At 54.6% G+C, this 21,550-nt stretch overlaps 1 protein-coding gene across 1 annotated transcript; it reads right to left on the bottom strand.

Moving 5' to 3' along the window:
- Positions 1-7,374: 7,374 nt before the first annotated feature.
- On the bottom strand, positions 7,375-15,620 carry NDST1 (N-deacetylase and N-sulfotransferase 1). The gene is made up of 14 exons (XM_008502178.2): positions 14,760-15,620; positions 13,915-14,397; positions 13,621-13,708; positions 13,264-13,418; positions 12,129-12,314; positions 11,659-11,787; positions 11,300-11,482; positions 10,970-11,066; positions 10,705-10,828; positions 10,110-10,284; positions 9,704-9,874; positions 8,789-8,898; positions 8,229-8,331; positions 7,375-8,119 (listed from the first exon to the last, which is right to left on the bottom strand). The coding sequence occupies exons 1-14, from the start codon at positions 15,267-15,269 to the stop codon at positions 8,000-8,002; spliced, it is 2,634 nt and encodes an 877-aa protein (XP_008500400.2). The 5' UTR covers positions 15,270-15,620; the 3' UTR covers positions 7,375-7,999.
- Positions 15,621-21,550: the final 5,930 nt, after the last annotated feature.

Raw genomic sequence — 21,550 nt, 5'->3', positions numbered from 1 at the left:
GTCCAGCAATGTCCCCTTCAGTCCTCAGTGCATACAGGTGGTCACTGACCACTTCTGAGACCCCCAGCTGAGGTTGAGTGATGGGCTCTGCTGTTTTGCTCCATCCCTGCTGCTCCCACCCTCTCCTGACCCCATTTTCTGCTCAGAGGAAGCCCTGGGGTGGTGCAGGGGGAGCCAGCCACGCTGGGTAAGCTCACTCAAGGCCAACACCATTGTTGCTGAGACCATGGTGGGTGGGAGCAGGGCCAAGCCGGGTGGGAGCCACAGATGCCGCCACTGTCAACTGAGTCACCAGCCCGGAGGAGCCAAGCAAGGGGGAGCCAGGCTCTGACCTGAAATCCAGCTGGATTTCATTTCTCTGAATCAGGGCAGGGAGGGAAAAAAAAAAAGGCCAGGGGAAGGAGGAAGCAAGGAGTGGGGTTATGCTGCTCAAATCTCCCCTCTTTCCATCTGGGAGATCTTCCCACAGCACCTGCCAGGTCCCCTCCGTGGGCTGTGGTCCCCATCCAGGCAGGGATGGAGATGATCACACAGCATTTGGCTCTTCTGGCCTCGAGAACACAGCCAGGCCAAAGACATCCCCCAGGGACCATCCTGTCCCCTCCCAGTAACCCTGGGGTTGGACAGATCTGGGGGTGTGAAGGCAGATCTGATTCCTGCTGGTCAAGAAGGGGTGGCTGCACCCCAAAAATCACTTCTGAACAGTCAAAAGGGTAAAACAAGTACACCCCACAACTGTCCCTCCTCCTCTCTCCTTCACCCTCCACAGCCTCTCCCCCACCCCGTAGCAATGCTGTCTTCCCCAAGCACCAACAAGAACCCCAAGGGCTCCCAGGAATGGGTGGGCAAGGAGCTGCCCCTGCATGCTGTCTGCCCCTAAACCCCAGCAGCAATCACCATTGTGGGAAATCCTGTTTCTAGCCCTCCCATGGGGTTTCACAGACACCCCAGCAACCCCAGCACCAGAACCAAGGGGGGACACCCACCCCAGAGCTTACCCCTAAGCTGCTCCCCACAAGTGAGGAGGGGTCCAGAGCCTGACCAGGGAGCAGGAGGGGACTGTCACCCAGGTGGTCACCAGCTGCTTGGAAAGCTTTCCCTGGCTCCGGGTCATAAATACAGATTTTTATAATTATTAGCCTTGGTAATTTACCGTAAAATATTTATTCTGGCTCATTCTGAGCCATTTGATTCGTGTTGGGTCCGTATGGCTTTTGGGAGGGGTGCACGGAGAGGCACATGGCCACGTGGGGCTGGATGCTCCACTCCCATCCTGTATAAATATTCATGTGGATGTGTGTGGCCCAGGGAAGAGACCCTGGCAGCATCCTGAAGCAGGGGGTCCAGCTCACCATGCTGCTCCTCATCCCTCCCCATGCCCCCCATGAAGGCCTCCGTGAACCCCATGGACTGCACCCAACTTGGCATCACAGGGCTCCCTCCCAGCCCACCCTGCCCGATGGGACACCGTGCCGGTGGTCCCTGAGGACAGCCTGCTCACCTGTGGGGGGTGCACGACTGGGACCCACCCCCGGAGCCAGCAGGTCTCCTGCGAGACACTGGATAGGGGAGGATAGAGGTGATGCCCTGCATGGAAGGGACGCTGGGGAGAACTCAAGCTGGCAAAGCCCAGTGAGGGTCGGTGGGTGGGTGGGGGTGGCAGGGAAGGACGGGAGCCGGAGAGTCCCAGGGGGGGCTGCAGTGAGCCTGGGTGGTCGGCAGGGCTGAGCTGCTCACGCCCGATGTGGAGGAAGGGCTGGGAAATGGGGGTTGGGATGGGCTCTCTGCTGTGCTGAGCCCCCCGTGAAAGTGGGGGAAAATGTCCCTGAGCACCCTTTCACCCCCCTGCCCTGCTGCTGGGACCCTCGTCGCAGCTCTCTAGACCCTAGCAGTGGCCCCCACAATGCGTGAGGAGGGACCAGCTGGGAAACTCAGCCCAGATGTGCGACAGCGGGAAACCCTTTAACATTCCCCTCCTCTCTGCCCAGAGCTGGGAAGCCCCTCCAGCAGCTCCTCAGTTTCTCCTCTCTTGCTCCCCAGGTGCCCTTCAGAGGAGCAGCAGATGTCCCGAGGAAAGACACCCTCTCTGGGGATGCTCCAGCAGCTCTGAGCAGTGCGGGGAGTGACTGGGGAAGGCAGAGTCCCTGCTGGGGCCAACAGACTGGGGAGGGGCGAGCAGGATCCCAAAAATCAAACCTTTGCACCAGCAAATAAACAGCACCGAGTCTCCACAGGGCTCCAAAAGAGGAGGATAAAGTGTTTAAAAAGTTGAAACGTAGATATTGTGTGGACTGAGTTACACCTCCACGGCAGTGCCAGCCCCACGGCGCTGGGAAAGTGCTGGTACGGGCATGATTTTTGTCCCTCCCTGAGCCCAAAGAAGTTTTACATGCATTCGCGTGACTAAAGCTGCGTTTGCTGAATGAAAAGCTGCCAGGACCGCCAGAGCCATCTGCATCTTGTCACCCTTTGCACCTCCTCATCTCCCGGAGCCTTGGTTAATGTCTGCCTTTGCTTTTCTCCAGGGCTCAGCATCGCCTCGCAGCCCTTCCTCATCCTCAAGCTGCCCCGACCCTCCAGACCCGCCTCGCTCCTGCCTCCCAGCTGTCCCCTGCATTATTCAACCAGAACCACCTTATCACCCCATTATCTTTTTCCACTCGTGCAAAACCCACCTGGTTCTAGCTTTGCCAGCCGGCAGCTCTCGCAGTAGGAACCAGGAGATATTGGGACACCCCTTCGGTGCTGACCCCAAGAAAGCCACTGAGCGCCTTGGGGAGCTGGACTTGTCCCCAGTTCATCACCCTGTGGCCCCTCTGCAGGGGGACATCCCGCTGCTTCCCCGCCCTGAGACCTCCGGGAAGTGGCCCCGGCTCCCCCCGGGCTGGGAGCAGCTCCCACACCTGGTTTTAATAATAAACGGCGCGGGAAGGGACAAAGGAGCCTTGAGGGGGGGCGGAGGGATGTGGGAGGGAGGAGGGGGCTGGCAGGGGGGGAAGGAGGGGGAGCCTGGGGCTGGGATGAGGAATGCCAAGGGAGGCATCAGCCCAGGAGCTTCCATGGGGCTGGAGGGGCCCGGCTCCCAGCAGCCTCCCCTGGTGCCCAGCCTGAGCTGCCCCACCACCGTGTGCCTCTTTAAAAAATCCACCACTGGCAAAAGGGGGTTAACTACAGCCACCGGAAAGATGGAATTAATGAAAAACTGGTTAGAAGACAATTTTTCCCGGGGAGGGAACATCTTTTTGTCATCTGTCCTTTGACATTTCAAGTCTAATTTAAATCTCCAGCATTTTTCTGATTTAGGCTGTGACATTTAAATGGGCGATTCATATTTACAGTCTTAGGCGTTGTTAAATAACATATACAAATGTCTTCTAACTCATGGAAGATAATTTATACATTTGCATCTTCAAAACAAGACCTATAAATCTTTACAGGAAGACATACAACTTCTACAGAAAGATTTCTGTCGGCTTTGTAATCCAGTGGTAGATGAACATACACTAAAACCACACTGACATATTTCAGACACCAGAATTTGGGGTTATTTTATCACAAAGTGTAAACACTTCACTTCAAAATCTTGAGAGGCATTAGAAGAAATATTTTGCATGGCTCTCATTCAAGGACTTGCAGGCTTGCACTGTGTAGCATCCCCACCGCGATCACCTTGGCATCATCCCCCTCCTTGAACTGACCCATCACAAGGATGCAGCAAGTGTCAGGGCTAGAGAGCCAAAGTCCCATCCCACAGAGGTCACAAACACCACCTTCGGGACAACATCCCCCTGGAGGAGGCCCCAAGGCCTAGAGGGAAGGGCTGTGGAAGAAGGCAAAGCCATCACTGCTTTCACAATGTTGCTGTGATGTGAAATACTTGTGTCATCTGGTTATACTCCAACTATCTGGCCTGGGGATGCCTCTCAGGGAGCAAGGGGCTCCTCTGCCACTGGTGATCTCTGGTATTTATAGGGTGCAAAACCCACCCTTGGTCTCTCCCTGAGAGAGGATTTTCCATGGCTCTTCCTGACTCTCTCACTCGGTTTTTTAGAGCTGAGGACTTGGGCAAGGTTTGTGCTCACAGAGCTCAGCCCCTCATTTACCTCTTCAGGGAAGCAGAAATAGGAGGTGACCAGCTTGGGGGAGGGATGTCAGAGTGAGATTTCTCCACCATAAAACCATGGCATAGACATGTTTTAATTGAAATAATTCTGATGTCTTCTAAGCCTCATTGTAAAGCTTGATCTAAATGTCAGGCCTCAGCAGGCTGCAAAGGCTGGACACAGCATGAAGCACTTGGAGGAATCTGTCCCACCCAAAAACTGGGTTGTGTGCCGAGCACCCCCGCGTCTGCCTGCTTTGGGAAGGCAGCACAGGAGATGGTGGTTTTCAAGTCATCCAAGAGGTTTCTTTCCTTGTCCCTCCACCCACTCTGCTCACCATACGATGGAAGACATGATGTCCCACACACAGGGGCTGGCATCCCATGCGACCTCAGCACCTCTGTGGAGCTGTGAACCCCCTCTTGATTCCTCCTGCCCAGGGCTGGGCAAGTTGTGGGTGTTTTCAAGCAAAGTTGAGAAAACAGTAGCCTCACTCCAGCCCTGCTTTGGGGATGGGGCTGTTGATATCCACCCTGCCCAGGGCTGCAGGCAGGACAGGCATCAATAGGTGTGTAGCAGATGGAGCTGCCAGGGGAACAGGCAGCTGTAAATAATCTGCTCTTACAGGTTTATAAACCCTCCCAGTGATCCTGGTAGGGATCTGGGAATCTCTCAGCTTTTCCTTCTTCCTGCAGCACCTGCAGTGGGGATTCACTGGCACATCCCCAGGCAGCTGGGGAGGATGTGGGACATGTTGGGACATGGCCACAGGGTCTGTTGGGAGGTGGGTAGGGGATGTGTCAAGGCATGGCTATCAGGATGGATTGAGGTGCAGGGAGCAGCTGCACTGGACTCTACTGTGGGTCACAGTGGCCAGAAAAGCCAGGAAAGCCAACCCTCACCATGGCCACCTCCACAGCCCTGAGCTTCCCTCCTGCCCCGGGGCTGGGGCTGTGGAGAGCCAAGAGCAGCCTGAGCCTGGCTCTGATACCTCTGGGACCTCCAAGAGGCTGCTGACTCCCACCCTCTTCCCCAGGCAGTGTCCAGGGGCTGGGAGCTGGGCAGGGGTTGCCTTGGGGTCTCCAGGGAATGTTTGCAGGGTGGGGTGGTGGCAGGGATGGTCCTGGCAGCCCCCAGCTGGGCAGGGGAGCAGCCTTGGGCACAGCGGGATCTGAGCCCTGAGCAGGGGTATGCTGGCTGGGGATCCTGCTCCCCCCTGGGCCCTGCTGCCCACAGCCCCCCAGGCCCGGGCCCTTGCCCAGCCTGGCATCGATTTCAACCAGTTTGTACATTCTCAGCAGATGCAGAAGCTAGAAAACATCACAGGTGCCAAGGCAGACCACAGAGGAGGGAGATGGAGCCTTCCTCTCCCACGGCTCTCCTGCGGTCATGGGTGTGCAGAGCCCTCCTCCTCCTCCTCCTCCTCCTCCTCCTCCTTCTCCCCCTCCTCCTCCCCCTCCCTCCCAGGCCATCGCACAGGATTGAGCTGTGCTCCGGGCCCCGTTAATTAACAACCAATTAACTCGGGGCTAAGCTGGGCAGCAGCTGGTGCCACCTGGAGCAGCCCAGGACCAAGTATCACCCGGGGCTCTATCAGGACAATGGGGGCTGGGGGGCAGCCCAGGACCAAGTGTCACCCGGGGCTGTATGGGGACAATGGGGGCTAGGGGACAGCCCAGGGACAGCCTACCGATGGTCCGCAGGTGGCTATGGGGACACAGGGATCAGGCATAGGGTGCATGGCCCGGCTTTGCTCCAGCACGGACAGAAACTGAGAGGCCTCCCTGTCCCGGCAGGCAGCCCCCACCCCTCCATGCCGGCGGCTCCTCCGGCACCACACATCGTTTGATCACTCCGACAGGTTTCAAACAACACCGTCTGGGATTAATTAAGCTCCGTCTTCATTTCCCTCCAGCGCTTCGCAGGGGGAGGGCGGTGAGGAGGCAGCAGCCGGCGGGGCGGGCTCTGGCAGGCAGGGGCTACCTGACCCTGGGCAGAGGGGGGAAAGCAAGCGGGGACCCCCCCCCTTGGTCGCCCCAGATCCCTGCCCCAGCGCTGGCACGGTGGGTGCTGGGTGCTCCCCCTGTCAGGAACACGAGGCCACGGCTGTGCAGCCCACATGGATCCAGCACTAGACGGCTGCTGCACCTCGTTGCACGGACCCGACACTCCCTTCCTCCCCAAAATCCCCCAAAAGATGGGCCCAAAGCCCCCCCGGAGGCACCCCAGGGGGAGGGCTGAACCGTGCCAGCGAGGAGAACACAACAAACAGCAAGTAAAACCAGAGCCCTCCCCGATTTATTAGCAGTTGGTTCAACAGGACCTCAAGCCAGTGCCTGGGAGCCCTCCCAATACAGCCCCACGAGGGGCAGAGGGGAAACAGCAGCCCCCCGATGCCCCCCCCCCCCACAGTTCCAGGGGCTCCTTCAGAAATAATCTGGTGGGAACTGGGATGCTGCATCACCGAGGGCAAAACGCTGTGTCCCCCACTGCCCTGGCCCCATGCTGGAGGTGAGGGGAGCATACTGGGTACCACAGCCACCACCATCACTGCTGTCCCACATCCCACAGAGCTGCTCTATCCCAGGAGAAATCGGGACCCTTATCCTGGTACACATGTTGATGGTTCAAGTCTTGTTCACCAGTCCCCAGGAGCAAATCCCAGGGGAGGCAGAGCTGGGGCTGCAGCTCAGTATGGTCCCACCAGTATAAGGACACACCTCTGTCTGGGAACTGCTCCCCGTGCCCCCACTGAGCTTCCTCCATGCCACAGGTAACACCCAGAGACCACACAAAACCCCCGGGGTTTAGGTACAAATTCTGGCACCACAGAAAAAAACAACCCCCTGCAAACCAGGAACCAAACAAACCCACTCCCACCCACCCCACCCCACCCCCCAATGTTATTAAAATACTTTTGCTTTTAATATTCAAGAAGTTTCAAGTTCTCAGCATCCTTCTGGCTGCCATTATCCCAACGTCTGCCCTCTCCCTGAGGGTTGGCTACCTCCTCCCTGCCAGGGGACACCGGGCACCACTTGGCTTTACCACAGGAAACACCACGTGTGTACAAGATTGCAAGAAGGGGATGTTGGGGGGGGGGAACAGGAGTGTGCCAGGGAGCACACTGGGACTGGTGCACTGGGACCAGCACACCCGCCCCTTGTCCTGCTCAGCTGCAGTCCCACCACACTGCCCATGGAAGGAGAGGAAGACACTGAGTAGCTTAAAAATGAACAGGGATGACAAAAGAAATCATGGCCAAGTCTTCGAAAGAAAAATCCATTTTGTTCGCAGCTTTTCCAAAGAGGTGTTGGAGGAATCAGCAAATTCTCCTGTTTCTTGCAGCAGGGCTGATGGCAGAAGCATGTCTGGGTCACTCTATGCTTTGGGTCTCCACCAGCTCCATTTTCCTGCCCATTTTTCAGCTCAGCAATGTCACCTCCAGCGTGCCCAGAGTGGCTCCTCTGCCCTCAGAGCAGGAAGTGAGGGACAGCTCTGATGCTGACTCCCTTGTGCCCATTTTGAGCACAGAAAGTGGGAATTTGTGCCTGTTGCAGCAGGGCGGGAAGGGACCTCACCAACAGGCCCAGGAATTAAAAAGGAAACAAAAAAAAAAAAAACCCACAAGAAAGCCCCACAAAAAAAAAAAAAAAAAAAAAAAGGGGTGGGGAAAAAAAAAAAAAGGAAAAAAAATTAAAAAAGGGCTGTGGGGGTATGCAGAGAGGTGGCAGCACAGGGACCACAGAGCCAGGCTGCTGCTCGTGCAGCCTCTGGCACATCCGTCCACTCCCGGGGGTCCCTTCCGAGGTGGTGGCCGGGTATTGCTGAGGAGGGTCCTGCTGGGTGCAGGGGTCAGCCCTGCTGGGGTATTGCTGGGTTGGGGTGGGCAGCAGCTACCTGGTGCTCTGCAGCTCCTCCCGCAGCCAGGTGGGCAGAGTCTGCCCCATTTTGTACAGGAGCTTGGAGAGCTCGATGTTATGGTCCCTGTAATAGTCTTGCAGGAAGGCGCGTGACTGCAACAGAAAACAGAGAGGGTCGGGGGGACAGCCCCAAGCCCACTACCCCAACGTGAACACCCCCAGTCCCGCTCAGGACCGTCCCAGGAGGTTTCTGCATACTCACATCTGAGTCCATCTCAGGGTACTTCCTCCCTTTGCTCTTTCCCAAGCATTTCGTTTTCCCTCCATCCAGAAGCTGACACCAGAATCCTTTCTTTGGATCAAACCTGTGAAGGGAGAGCTCTGCCTCACCCCTCTCACCCTCTCCTTGCCTTCTGGAGGCAAACACGCTGCCCAGCCCTGCACAGGGGCACTTCTCCACCCCTTTTAAATCCACAGCACAGCTAACATATCATTATTGACCCCCTGGTACAACAGGTTCCCTGTACAGCTGCACAGTAAGAGGCCTGACAAGGTTCACTCACCACTGCATCATTCTGCTGAGGGAACACAGCCATCTACTTAGGTTTAATTATTATTTTCAGTGGTGCCTTTGGCCCAGGATGCCCTCAAGAGTAACAAGGAGCTGCTGTTCTGGCCTCAGTCGGCACTCTGGTCTCATCAAAACCAGCAGCAGCTCAGCAGAGAGCCCCAGGGCTGGGAGCTGCCCTGAGATAGTGGTGGGTGGCCCCAGGGGCAATCTGTTGCAAGTTGGATGAAGGAGAAGCTTGGGGAAGGACTCACGCCAAGGTCTTGTGATAATCGATGAAGTTGGTCACACCGAGGAATTTCTGGACTGTCTCCATCACTTTGGCAGGTTCCATCCGGAGCAGCTTGCCATCCAGGACCAGGATCTGCAAGGAGCAAGGCAAGGTGGTGAGGTGCCTCTGGTTCCCAGCCCTGCTCTCCTGGGGCATGACAATGCCTTCACCACAATTTTTGTCATCTTAGAGCCAACTGTGCCACCATCCCACACACAGTCCCCTTTCAAATGCTAATGTGCCCTGGTGTTCACTTACACTGGGTGCTGGAAAATGAAATGCAAATGAAAGCCAGGGCCAGGATCCACCCAGGATAACCCCAGAGCTCGGGCTGCCCAACCCATCACCAGCCAGGGCTGCATCACAGCAGTTATGCCAGCAGCAGACAACTAGCAGGTTTTATAAGGCCAAATGACTGTGTAAAAAACAGGGAGTGACTCTGTCCCCTGCCAGCAGCCCCACAGTGTGCCACAGCAAGGCTGGTGCTCCAGCCCCCCTTCTCCTGCAGGCAGCTCCAACCACGGGCAGCTTTGCCCTGTAAAGGTCTGTGGCCAAGAGTGGCAGATAAGTGGTGGGTGCCCCTGCCCTCCACACCTTTCAACCCTGCTTTGCCAGAGGACAAGAAGGACCTACCTGCCCAGGACTGGAGCAAGGACATCTCTGTACATCGTCCATCATTAGCCTCATACTACAAAGGTTTCTTTGTCACACAAAATCTGCCCTCTGCACCTTCCCCAAGTACTTTACTCCTCTCCTTGAGGTTATTAAGGTATAAGAAAAGCAGCTCCCACAAGAGAACCCTCACAGCTGACTTGGGCCCCAAGCTCTCTCTCTTGCACATCCCCTTTCCTGCTCCTTGGGGAACTGCTGCTGTGAGAGTGGGTGCTCCCATCCCTACCTGGTTGGCATGGTAGCTGTTCAGCCAACGCTCAATGTGGGTGGCATACCAGCCTGGTACCAGGCAGCGGTTCTGCAGGGTCCGGAGCTTTGGAGTAGCCTCAGGTCCTGCAGTGATCACCTCATGGAAGGTGTATTTCAGGGCAACTGGGTCATCATGAGCTCGCTGGTGCTGTTCAGATATAAGCAAGGCGGGTTTGTTCCTGGGGCAACCCAAATCCCGGGCTGCCTGTGAGACCCTGTGGCTCTCAGACCACCCACAAGTGTCCTCACACATCTTGTTCAGCAAAAAAGTGCAGCACCTGCAGCCACCCCACCTCCCAAACCAATCTGAGGAAGGGAAGCCCCTGTCCCACTGCCCCAGGGGGTTGCCCAAGTTGAGGGAGAGGTAGAGGTGGGCAGCTCACCTGATACCAGGAATAGGCTCGATCTGCTGGGTTGATGAGGATGGTGATGACTTTGGCCTTGGAGAGCAGGGCAGCTGCTCGCCGGGGAGCCACTTCTGAGTCAAAGTAGTTGGCACTTTTCTCAAAGTAGAAATCCGAGGTGGTGTTGGAGGGGATGGGGAAGAACTCCATGTACCTGGGGAGATGACCATGAGATGTCTCCAGCACACCCCTTGCAGGTAACATCTCAGTTTGCACTGTCCCCTAACTCTGCAGGGTCTTCCTGGGTCTGACATGCTGCCTACATCTCCACAATCCCCTCCAGCCATTCTGGAGAGCCAAACCTCTCCAGATTCCCCAAGGAGACCACAAAACCAGGGTGTAGCAGATGCACACAAGCCTGGCTTCTGCCAAGAGTACTTCTGAGTCCTGGAAAGTGTTCTTTTCCTTACGGACAATGTCTCAGAGATGGTAGTCTGACAGCCTGAAAGCACAGGGCTGAGCCTGTATGGGATGTGTCCTTCTGCCAAGAGCCCAGTGGATGGGAAAGGCCATGGCACTGCTGCTCTGGTTCCCAAAGGAACTGGCACTCAGCCCCTGCCATGGAGAGACCTACCAGTCAATGCCCTTGTGATAGTTGTGTCCATTGAAGAATTGTATCTCCTCAAAGGTCTCTGAGCTGGGGTAGTTGCTGCTCAGGTCTGGGTGCATCCCCAAGAAGAGATAAAGGGCTGTTGTTCCTTCAGACAGACAGAAACAAAGAGCTGATTTGGGCCAAACGTCCCTCTGAGCTCTGCTTAATGACAGAAGGGCTGAGAGCATCTTTGGGGGTGCACGGGGGACCCGGCAAGCCTCAAGGCACCCAGGTTGAAGGGAAGCACCTGTTTTTTGAGGCCCGATGATGAGAAGCTTTGGGAACCTGTCACAGGTCTTTTCCTTGGACCAAATGTCTTTGTGACGCTTGTCTTCACAGGGATCCTGAAATGCAGAGGGGAAGGATCAGAGACAGGGCAGCCTGGGTGGGATCTTACACCACTGCTCAGCCCCCTCCAGTTGGAGCAGATGCCTGAGGAGGTCACACTGCTCAGCAGGAAGAGCAAAGACTGGGGCTATTTCCATCTCTACGGGGCAAACTCCTTCCTGGCACTGCCCACAGAACCACAAAGAGGTGAAACACCCCCTATTCCTCTCATTTCAGGCGGGGGGGGTACCTGCCACAGTGGGTCCTTCTCCTCGGAGAAGATCTGGAAGTATTTCTGTGCCAGCTGCACAGGTGGCAGTGTCTGCAGCTTCAAGTTGGTCCAGGAGTTGAGGAAGCGAACCAGGTGCTTAAAGGTGTACAAGCCCAGACGGTCATTGCCATAATTGGACAGATGGGTCATGAAGATGCTGATCTGAAGTGGAGAGGATGGAGCAGGGGTTAGCAGAGCTTCACCCAGAAGCCATCCAACACAGACAGCTCCCACCCTGGCCAAGGACATTGGGGACATTGCCCACAGTAGCACCGGGAGGTGGTTCTGCAAGGGACACCTGTCCTTCTCTCCCTGGGAAGCCAGAGGGCAGTACTCACAGGATTGAGGAGCACAGTCAGAAAGAGTTCACCCCCGTTGATGATTTTGTCCAGCTCACTAGAGCCACCAGGGTACTCATTGTAGAAGATGGTGTGCGTGAAGAGGCCACAGGTTTGCCGGGGGAGTACCTGGGACAGGAGAAAGACATGGGTGGAGCATCCAGGGCTGGGTCCTCTTCCTCCTCCCAAATGAAAAGGGAGTTCCTCAACCCATTAGAGGTCAGGATTGGCTCCGCTGCTCCCACCACCTTTGACCTGGATACTGATGCTCACAAGGGATGGGAGTGGACAGATAGAGAAGCAAAAAACTGTCCTCACATGGGCTTCCCCTATGTAGGATGAGCAGAGGACACAGCCCCCTCAAATTGAAGCATCTGAGCTGCCCAGAAACCACCCTGCCAGGTACTGGTGGGGGAAGCAGAGAGAGTAGAGATCTCTACTCTTGGTAGAGATCAAGCCTGGCCACCTACCATGATGCCATTGTGGATGAAGCCACGGCGATAGCGAGCAGGTTTCAGGTGTGGATACTCCTCTGTGCTTGTCACTCTGATTGACCAAACCTGCTTCCAAGCTTCATACAACTGCACATGGACAGGGTACACCCCTGAGTGGTGAGGGGCCACGGCGTACCCCATGTCAGTGGGGATGCCATGTTCCTGCAGAGAAGAGAGCAGGGAGTGGGTGACCATGGGGGGGTCCCAAAACCACATCTCAAACCTATCTCTCCCCAGGAAATTCCCCATTCCCAACTCCAGACTGTCAATTCATGCCTCTGGAGAGTAACGAGGGCAGGGCTGTGCCTGCAGATTCTCTCCTAAGCAGGGCTGTCACCAGGAAAGGGAGCCAGCCCAGCAGCAGAGCTGTTGGGTGAACACTCACTCCCCTGCTTCATGCAGATCATCCTCATCCCTCTCATTTCTGCTGTCACCAACAAAACAATAGAAGCAAAGCTCTTCTGTGGAGAAGGAGGTGATACATCTACACAGGACTGTAAATTGGTTTACATCAGTAGATATAAAACAGCCTGGAAATTCTGAGTTGGACAATTGCTCATCCCAAATAGGAACGGTCTGGTCTCTCGCTAATTAAGCACCTCTAATTATCAATTAATTCTTCAAATTAGTCTGAAGATGCCTCTCTTAGGCCCTAGACAGCATTATTATTACTAGGTCTGGCTTTACTGGATTTGTATTCAAGCCAGCTGCGAGCAAACCAATGGATCACAGCAAGATCTGATCTCAATGCCAGCTTTATCCAGGGCAGGTAAAGGACAGTCCAAGAGGATGTTACAATTCCTTGCTAAGCTGAAGGTCAGAGCCTGCCTATATAAACCAAACATGTCCCCAGCAGCTTGGCCTGCAGAGGGAGATTCCATCAGCAGGAGCCTCCCAGCACATGGAGAGGCTGGAGCACCCCTCCAGCATCCTGCACCATTGCCCAGCACAGCATCAAACCACACTGGGCTCAGCACTAAACCCCAGACTCAGTTAAAACAGCAACCCCAGCAGATGCTTCCTCCTGCAGAACCATGGGTCAGATGTCCTAGCCCCCCATCTCCCCTCTACCTCCCACCAGGAGCACCCCTGCCAGCAGCATCTTACTCACGACAGCGAATTTCTTGTTTAAAGTCATCTGCTCAGCGAGAACCGACTGGTTGTGGAAGAGGTGAGGCTGCATGTGGCTCCACATGTGGGGGAACCACCAGAACTCCCTCACGTAGGACAGCAGCAGGTCATCACCTTCATCCTCAGCATCGGTACCTGTGGGCATGATGCTCATTGTCACCACTGGGCACCCAGAGACAGGTGGGAGCAGCCAGGGCAGGGGGAGAGGAGCCCCTCTCAGTGACTGGGTGACAGGACCCTCCTGCAGCCCCAACTCTGGCCTCCTTGAGCACCGGTTTGTGCCTCAGCACCAGCCACATGGCATCGACAGGCAAAGCAACGCCCTCGCCCTCCTCACCCGTGTGGAAGAATTTCCCTGAGTATCCCAGGTTGAAGGTGAAGTTCGGGATGTGGGTGCGCAGCTCATTCTGGGTGTTGAACAGTGCCTGGGAGGAGGGAGAGAAAGCAAAATGTCCTCAGCAAGCAGCCATGGGGATGGCTGCCACACCAGGGTGAAGACCTGTGTCCCTGAGAGCTTTGCAGAGGGGTTCCTGGGGGACTAGAGCATGCTCTGGGGGCAGAGCTTATCCCTGGAGCATCCCAGAACAGGCACAAGCACCCAACCCACCCCTCCAGGACATCACAGCCTCACCTTGACATCTTCCACCTTCATGCGTGTGCCTTCCTTGCCCACAAAGATGTCATCAATGTCCACCAGGATGTAGCGGTCAAGGGGCAGGGAGAGCCTCTTGCCCGTCAAGAAAGAGACAGAGTCCACAAAGACAAGCTTGTGCAGCCAGAAGTTGAGGTTGTTGCCAAAAAGCACCCTCTGGATGCCATCGTGGAGGCCCAGGTCCTGCATCACAGTGGTGTGTAGTGCTGCGTCCACGCTCATGTGTGGGATGGACTCAGCAGACTTGGTCTTGGCCAGGAGGACAGGCTCATAGGTGGAATGGTTGGACTGGAAGACAGTCCAGTCCTCCCCGGGGAGCACACCCTTCTCCACCTCACTAGGGCGAGTGATGTAGAGCAGGGGAGACTTGGGGTTGATGCTGCAGTCCTTCAGCGCTAGGTTGGAGTGGAGGAAGAGGGGGAAGCCCTTCAGCTGGGCACTCAGCAGGCTGTTCTCATTGGCCTGCATGGGGAGAGACAGGAGCTGGATGAGACAGGATGCTGGGCAGGAGGGGGCTGCGGAGCAAAACGCTTGTTCATGCTTTTTGGTGAACCCCACCAAGGGTCACTGCTAGGAAATGGGATGCTAAAAGCAACCAGACTGATCCTAGAGGTGTGCTTTATCCCCCAAAACACCCAGAAGCCACACAGCCCCTCCACAGAGAGAGGGCTAAAATGGTGCTCTCTGCAGGAAGCCTGCACCCTGTGACAGGCTGTGGGCTGGCTCCACACCAACACAGGCTGCCTGGGGAAGGTGCAATACTTGCCCATCAGGCCCCCAGAGTTCCCCTGAACAGGGTCTCAGTTCCCACACTCCCCTCTTACCTTGAAGAAGCCGATGATGCCCACACCATACTCCACACAGTATTTGTCCAGCAGCTCCCGGTTCCAGGCATCCAGGTTGACATATTTGAGGATGTTCTCATAGATGATAAGAGCAAAGCGTCCCCGGTCCTTGTCAGTCAGTGTGGGCATGTCCCCCTTTCCCGGGGCGATCTCTGTCCTGTATTTGAAGCGACTCGACTCCAAAATGGCCACGATCTCCTGTCCCAGCTGAGAGTAGAGGCTCTCCACAAAAACCAGCACCAAGGGGTCCGTGCGGGAGGAGTCGGCCACCTTGAGGGTTTTCAGAGGCAGCAAGCGGGAAGGGGCGACCTTGGGCTCGTCGCAGTCTGGCCCCACCACGTCCCCAGAGGGCTCCAAGCCCCTTTTCCACCCATATAAATAATACGCGGAGATGAAAACACTGAGCAGGCAGAAGGCAAAGAGCAGGAGCAACACCACCTGCGGAGAGAGCTGCCGGATACCCCGCCGGGCCCTGGCCAGCACAGTCATCCTTGCATCCGTAGGGCGAGGTGAAGCCCCTCTCCCCTGCCCACCCCCTCCCCCTCCCCAACCCCGGGGAGGGGAAGACGCAACCAAGAAAAGCAAAAAAACCCAAAAAATCCAAACCAAACAAAAATCAAACAAAAAAAATAAAACCAAATGCTACTAATAAATTAAAACACTAGCAGGCTGGCTGTGCAGGCTCTCTCCCCTCCAGCAGTCCAGCGTCCCTCGCTGTCCACTTCATGTCACCATGGCAGGTGCACCGCGAGGCCCCCCGGCCAGCTGGAACCCCCGCCGCGGCGGCAGCGCTGGCGGCAGCAGCAGCAGCAGCAGCCCCATGGCCTCAGCGGGGCGAGGGGGCGGCGGGCGGCCCTGGCACGGCCGGCAGCGGGCACGCAGCCATGGCAGCTCCCCCGGCCCCCCGGCTCCAGACAGCGCCCTGCCAAGAGAGAGGTGGAATGAGAAGGGTCAGAACCAGCGCCAAGGCTGCGATACACACCGGGCAGGTCCCTCGGTGAGCTGAACCCTGTGCCAGGGTGAGCAGGGTGAGCTCCCATGGCACCGGGACAGGAGTGCGGTGCCGCGGCTGCTGGTGTGCCCAGGGCATGGCAGCACTGTTGGGGTGCTACGAGGGGAGTCCCCCCAGGAGTCTCCATGACACCCAGTGGCTGGTTTGCCCAGCAGGAGCTAGGCTGTGGCATGGAGAAGATGCCCTTCATCCATCCCGGTTGGCAGGGAGGGACCCAGAAGCTGGGCAGCACGAGGCTGAGACAGGAGCCACCAGCCAAGGTCATCAAGATGGGCACACAGGAGCACCCATGTGGAGCCAAAATGACCTTGGAAATGTTTTTCCTTTTGCCAAGAAAAGAAAAGAAAAGGAAAGGAAAAGGAAAAGGAAAAGGAAAGGAAAGGAAAAGGAAAAGGAAAAGGAAAAGGAAAAGGAAAAGGAAAAGGAAAAGGAAAGGAAAGGAAAGGAAAGGAAAGGAAAGGAAAGGAAAGGAAAGGAAAGGAAAGGAAAGGAAAGAAAGAGAAAAGAAAAGAAAAGAAAGAAAAGAAAAGAAAAGAAAAGAAAAGAAAAGAAAAGAAAAGAAAAGAAAGAAAAGAAAAGAAAAGAAAAGAAAGAAAAGAAAAGAAAAGAAAAGAAAAGAAAAGAAAAGAAAAGAAAAGAAAAGAAAAGAAAAGAAAAAATTAGGATGGGCACTTCTTGCCAGGAGGTGAAGCCACCCTAGGCAGGGAACACTGATGTGGCCGGTGTGCTCAAGGGAAAAATAAAAGTGGTGGTAGGGAGGCTTGCAGCACTGTCCCCAAACCCACCACCAGCACCAGGGACAAGGGCAACATCTCTGCTCCTCCCTGGGGGGAGCTCCCTGCACCCTGTTGGCACCATGGCCAAGTGGCTGCCCCACAGGCACCAGCCAGGCACATAATGGGATTAAACACATCCGGCTGAACAGTCCTGTGGATTACAGGCTGGGGCTTGGCAGGGTAATCCTGTCATCCCTGCCCTTCCCAGCAGTGAGCCCTGCTCCAGGCTCCGCTTTCCAACCCCACTGGCCCAATGCCGCTCTACCCAGACCCTGTGCCACCAACCTACATCACTGTCTCCACCTAAATCTCCACTGCCAACTGTGCTGGGCACAGCAGAGCTCCAGGTTTTATTGATCTGTAACTTTGCACAGGTGGATGATCTCCAGGCAGAAGCAAGAGAACATCTTCTTTGGCACCCCTGGGTGTACTCTGCCCCTACTCACTCCTTCCTTCCCTCCTGCGGGGCTGGGCATTCAGCATCCCCAGGAGAACACCCTGCTGGGATTTCAGGGACAAATGTTTCTCCAGGTCCAAAAGAAGCACACAGGAAGGTTTCTTTTAGGGATAGACCCATGAAGAGGGAGACTGTCCTGCCAGGGTACCATTCCTAGGGATGCAGAGAGTGCATTCCTGGGACTGCAGTGTCAAGTCTCCCACTTATGGGTGCTGGTGGTGGGAGAGCTGATGGCTGCATATCAGAGAAGGAAGCAGGTTTAGGTCCAAGAGCACAAAACAAGTTCTTGAAAGCAACAGCTTTTCTAAAACAGAAAAGGAGGCACTATGAAAAAATAAAAAAACAAAACAAAACAGAAGAGCTCGCAAGGTGACAGTCAGAGCCAAACTTCCTTTCAACTGATTTTTAGAAGCTGCTCAGGTGCCTTTTAAAACCACGGTGGTTATTTCAAAGGCACCAGATGGAAATGTCAGTCCAAGTGCCTCAGGCAGACCCCAGGCCTCCAGAAACACTGTACAGCACTGTCGGGCTCCCATTGCACTGATGGGTACTCAGTAAGGACCACAGGAGAAAAGAGCCACAGAAAATACTGTTTTCAGGTGGGTTTCTGAGCAAAGCCGTGGCCCAAACTCTGCTGGAGAGCAGGCTCTGTGAGGAGGCTTAGCCACAGTGCTCCTAATCCGGCCACCCTGACAAACACAATCAGCATCCAAGCAGCTTCCCTGGCACAGCTGAGAGCCCAGAGCACCCACTGGGCTGGATCTGACACTAGGGAAGGCAGGGAGTGCAACCAGTGGCCAGGGAAGCCCTTTACTATCAAGCACTTTAAATCTAAGACAGTCACAAAGAAGGGGAAAATGACTGAAAAGCTTTTATATATTTCCCCCAGGTATGGTAATGTTTGGGGGCTGCATTTTTCCCCTAACCAGAATTGTTGGCCATAAACACCCCCCAGGGAACCACTGCCCCCCAGAAAGGCAGAGGGACACCAAAAGGGCTGAGGGGATGAAACCATTTCTGTCAACAGCTTGCAGTGCTCTTCCTTTAACCTCTAGTGGGATTTTGCAGGGATGCAATGGGAGGATTAAACATAAGCAAGGAAGTGCAGGCAGATCCGGAGGAGAGGTTGCAGACAACACCAGCAGGGTTTGATTTATCAGGGGGTGCAAGAAACCCGTCTGCAGGTGCAAGCAGTGAAGATCATGCAGTTCACAAGTCCCTGCTGTCAAATAAATCAAATTGTCCCAACCCCACAGCCCTGGGTTGGGAGGCAAGCTCAGAACCCAGAGGGTGACATGGCAAGAAATCACTCACACATCTCTTTCCTACCACTTAAGAAAGGGTTGCAAGGGAGGGAGTCAGCATCCACCTTCATGGAGAAGACACCACAAGATCTGCTCCCCTACCCCTGACTCACGTAGCTCACAGACCTCCTTCATTCAACCCACAGAGATAGGGCCTCATCCTAAACACCCCAGCCAGATGGGTCATCCTGCTCCTCTCCTGCCAGCACCCTTTGGGTGGGCACCTACTGCCCGTCACCTCCAGAGATCCCCACCATGACCATCTCACCACTGCCATGTCAGCTCCTTTCCCCACCTCAGCCAGCCCTGGGGGGTTAAGCCTGGATGGAGGAGGATTTAGAGGCAGGACACTAAACTGTACTGCCCAGCTCAGCAATTTGCAATCACTTCTGCTCATTTCAACTTTTCCCTTCACATTCGCAACCACTGCTCAGCCCCACCAACACATCCACTTCATTTTCCACTCACTTTCCACTCAGCCCACCATGCCTGCTGCCTTCCTTACACCCTGCACATCCTCACTAGCATCCTCAGTGGTCACTACACGGTGCCCTGCAGCCCCAGGAACTGAAGCCTAGCTGTAAAAGACGCACAAAAGGCAGCCAAATTATTATTAATAGGTTTAAGTTCCCTCTAGAGGGAATCCCCGTCACTTTGCTGGCAATATTTAGAGGGCTGCAGATCTAAAACCACTGAGCTAAGCAAGTCTTTAGAGAGGAGATTAATGCCACCATATTATTCAAGAGACAAGCATGAGCTTAAGACGGGGAAGCTTGCTTTGGAAATGAAAAAGTAGCTGGCATGAAAAACCTGCCTATAAACCCACCTCTGCACTGCTGCCTTTATCAGCTCTGAACAGCAGCAATTCCAGCTGTGACTGGACATATCTGCAGAGAGTTGGGAGTACTGGCATGGGGGAAGAGCCATCGCAAGTGCAAAGGGCCACTGTCCCTGTCCCCATCACCACCCTCCCCAGCCAGGGCGGGATCCAGTGGCCAAGAGGAGCCACAATCAGCAGATAAACTCCTTTCCTTCAGGACACCAGCCCTGTGCTGGAGGTGACAAAGCTGCAACCAGTCATAAAAGCTTCAATTGCTGAAAAACTGGGGGTTTTCCTGGTGATCAGGAAGTACTGATGGCCTGGGTGAGCCTTGAGGATGAGCCCAAAGAGGCCCGGATGGAGGGATGAGCTTTATGGACATCCAGCTGCCTCCTTGCCAGGCTGTGACTGGGTAGGGAAGAGGGATGCAGAGCAGATAGAGAGTAGAAAACTATCAGCAGTAGAGAAAGGAGCAAAAAATGAGTTTACTCTGACTGCCTGTGCACCACTGTGTACAGCTTTCTAATGCCAGATGAGGAGTGTCTTAGTGTTAGATTACACGGGCTGCTTAAGTGCTTTGCACACAGTAGTTACAACACACCAAGGAGAAAAACACCCTGCTCCTGGCAGGGGACAGCCCCCTCTCCTAAGCACACAGGTGTCCCTGATGCCCAAAAGCTGCACAAAGGACAACGGAAGCTGCCCCTGGGACAGGAAGGGTCAGGCACTGCTCCCACCCCAAACCCACCCAGCTCAGCTTCTCTCTGCCATGCACAGGGAATATTTGTACAACTTATGCCTGATTTATACAAGGTCTGGAGCATTTGCACTCTGGGAAGACTTCAGCAGGAAAATCCTCCCTTTTCCTCAGCACTTTATTTAAGACTTGATTTATAAAGCCTGGCCAGAAGTGAGCAGTTTATAGAGAATCCACCTGAATTGCTGCTGCCAAACCAAGTTTCCCCTTGACACCTCACTCCCCTCTGGAAATGAACCTCTGGCTCCAGCTGCTCACCACCTGCCCACTCCTGTGGGAAAGAAAGGATGAGCACAAAGCCCAGTGACAGTGGTGAAAGATCTTCACATAAAATAGTTATTTTTGGCCAAAGCACCTAGCTCTGAAAGTAAAGTTTTTCACCCAGAAAGACCTGTTACACTTCAGTTTGACTGGAAAAGATAAAAGCAATGCTTTCCTTGAGTTTTCTTTAAAAAAAAAAAAAGATGAAAATGTTTCTTTCTCCACAAAGGGATGAGGAAGGCAAGGTTTGGTGCATGCTGAATTGCTGTGAATATTTGTTGAATATTTTGGGGAACAAAAACCCCTAACGAATACAAAAAACCCACACAAAATGGGTGAAATTTCTGGAAGCCCATGATTAAAACTCTTCCCATGGCAGAGCAGCCAGCAAACCTGTCCTGTGGGGCTTTTAAGACAAGCTCTAGCAAACTAACCCCACTCCTCAGGTCCTTCCCCTACTAAATCCCATCTTTCAGCCCCTTCCCAAGCCCCCAAGTGCCACAGCCCTGCCCCACCAGCAAGGCTGTACAGAGGGACCCCCAGGAAGGTCACCCCATTTCTGAGCCTTAAGCATCAATGGATGGAAAGTGGCACTGGTGGCTGCCATCTCCCCTGTCCCCAGGACCCTGCTCTGGAAACAAATCTCTCCACACTCTCTCCTACTTCCCAACACCCACATGGAACCAGCCTCTTCCATAAACTAGGCCAGCAATTAGCAGCAGTCATTATCTTTCCTATGCCCTACGGATACTGAGGGTGTGGGAGGCAGTCGACCCCCCCAGCACTGATGTTCCCCAAAACCATTCCTGCGACCAGGAGAGGGTTTGGGGTCCCCAAAAACCAGATGAAGTCCTTTGCAGGCTCCTCCTTGTGGGTATCTTTCGCCCTTGAATCCTCAGGAACAGCCTGGCTTAGGAGAAAGGGGAGCTGGGGGAATTCTCCCAAACCTTAATTGAAAGAGGCGCTTAACGAGGAGAGTTTCTTTTGTCTGTTAATTGAAACAGGTTCTTACTGACAAAACTCTCCATGAATTTTAAGTGGGTTCACAGGGGGGTGGGAAATCCACTCAATGGATCAGGATTTGCCTGCTTTGAAATGTGCCACGTCGGTTCCTGTTGCTCCCCAAGCACCTCAGAGCCTCTTTGGACAAGTGGGGTCTGAATCCCAAGTATTTTAAAAGAAGCAAACTAAAAAAAAGGACAAGGAGGAAGCAATCCTGCATGAATTTTTATATTTTACTGGACTGGCAGCCTGTGCTCTCACTATGGGTCGCATGGGACTCCTCCCCAGAAAAAACAGAGACTGAACCACCTTCTGCTGCCTCTGACACTTTGCTTGGCCAGATCTTCCCCACAGAGATGCTGGTCCTGCCAATAGCACAAG

Source organism: Calypte anna, chromosome 13 (genome assembly GCF_003957555.1).
Source record: "Calypte anna isolate BGI_N300 chromosome 13, bCalAnn1_v1.p, whole genome shotgun sequence".
NCBI classification, from domain to species: domain Eukaryota; kingdom Metazoa; phylum Chordata; class Aves; order Apodiformes; family Trochilidae; genus Calypte; species Calypte anna.
The sequence above is the reverse complement of the archived record's forward strand: the minus strand, read 5'-3'. Positions and strand labels throughout refer to the sequence as shown.

Bases quoted from the DNA above. Each gene is read 5' to 3' on its own strand.
- NDST1 (XM_008502178.2), bottom strand. From the start codon at position 15,269: ATGACTGTGCTGGCCAGGGCCCGGCGGGGTATCCGGCAGCTCTCTCCG. The intron at 12,315-13,263 runs GTGAGTAAGATG...TCTTCTCTGCAG, and splicing joins TAAACAAGAAATTCGCTGTC to GAACATGGCATCCCCACTGA. The intron at 10,829-10,969 runs GTGCTTCCCTTC...GTCTGTCTGAAG, and splicing joins CATCGGGCCTCAAAAAACAG to GAACAACAGCCCTTTATCTC.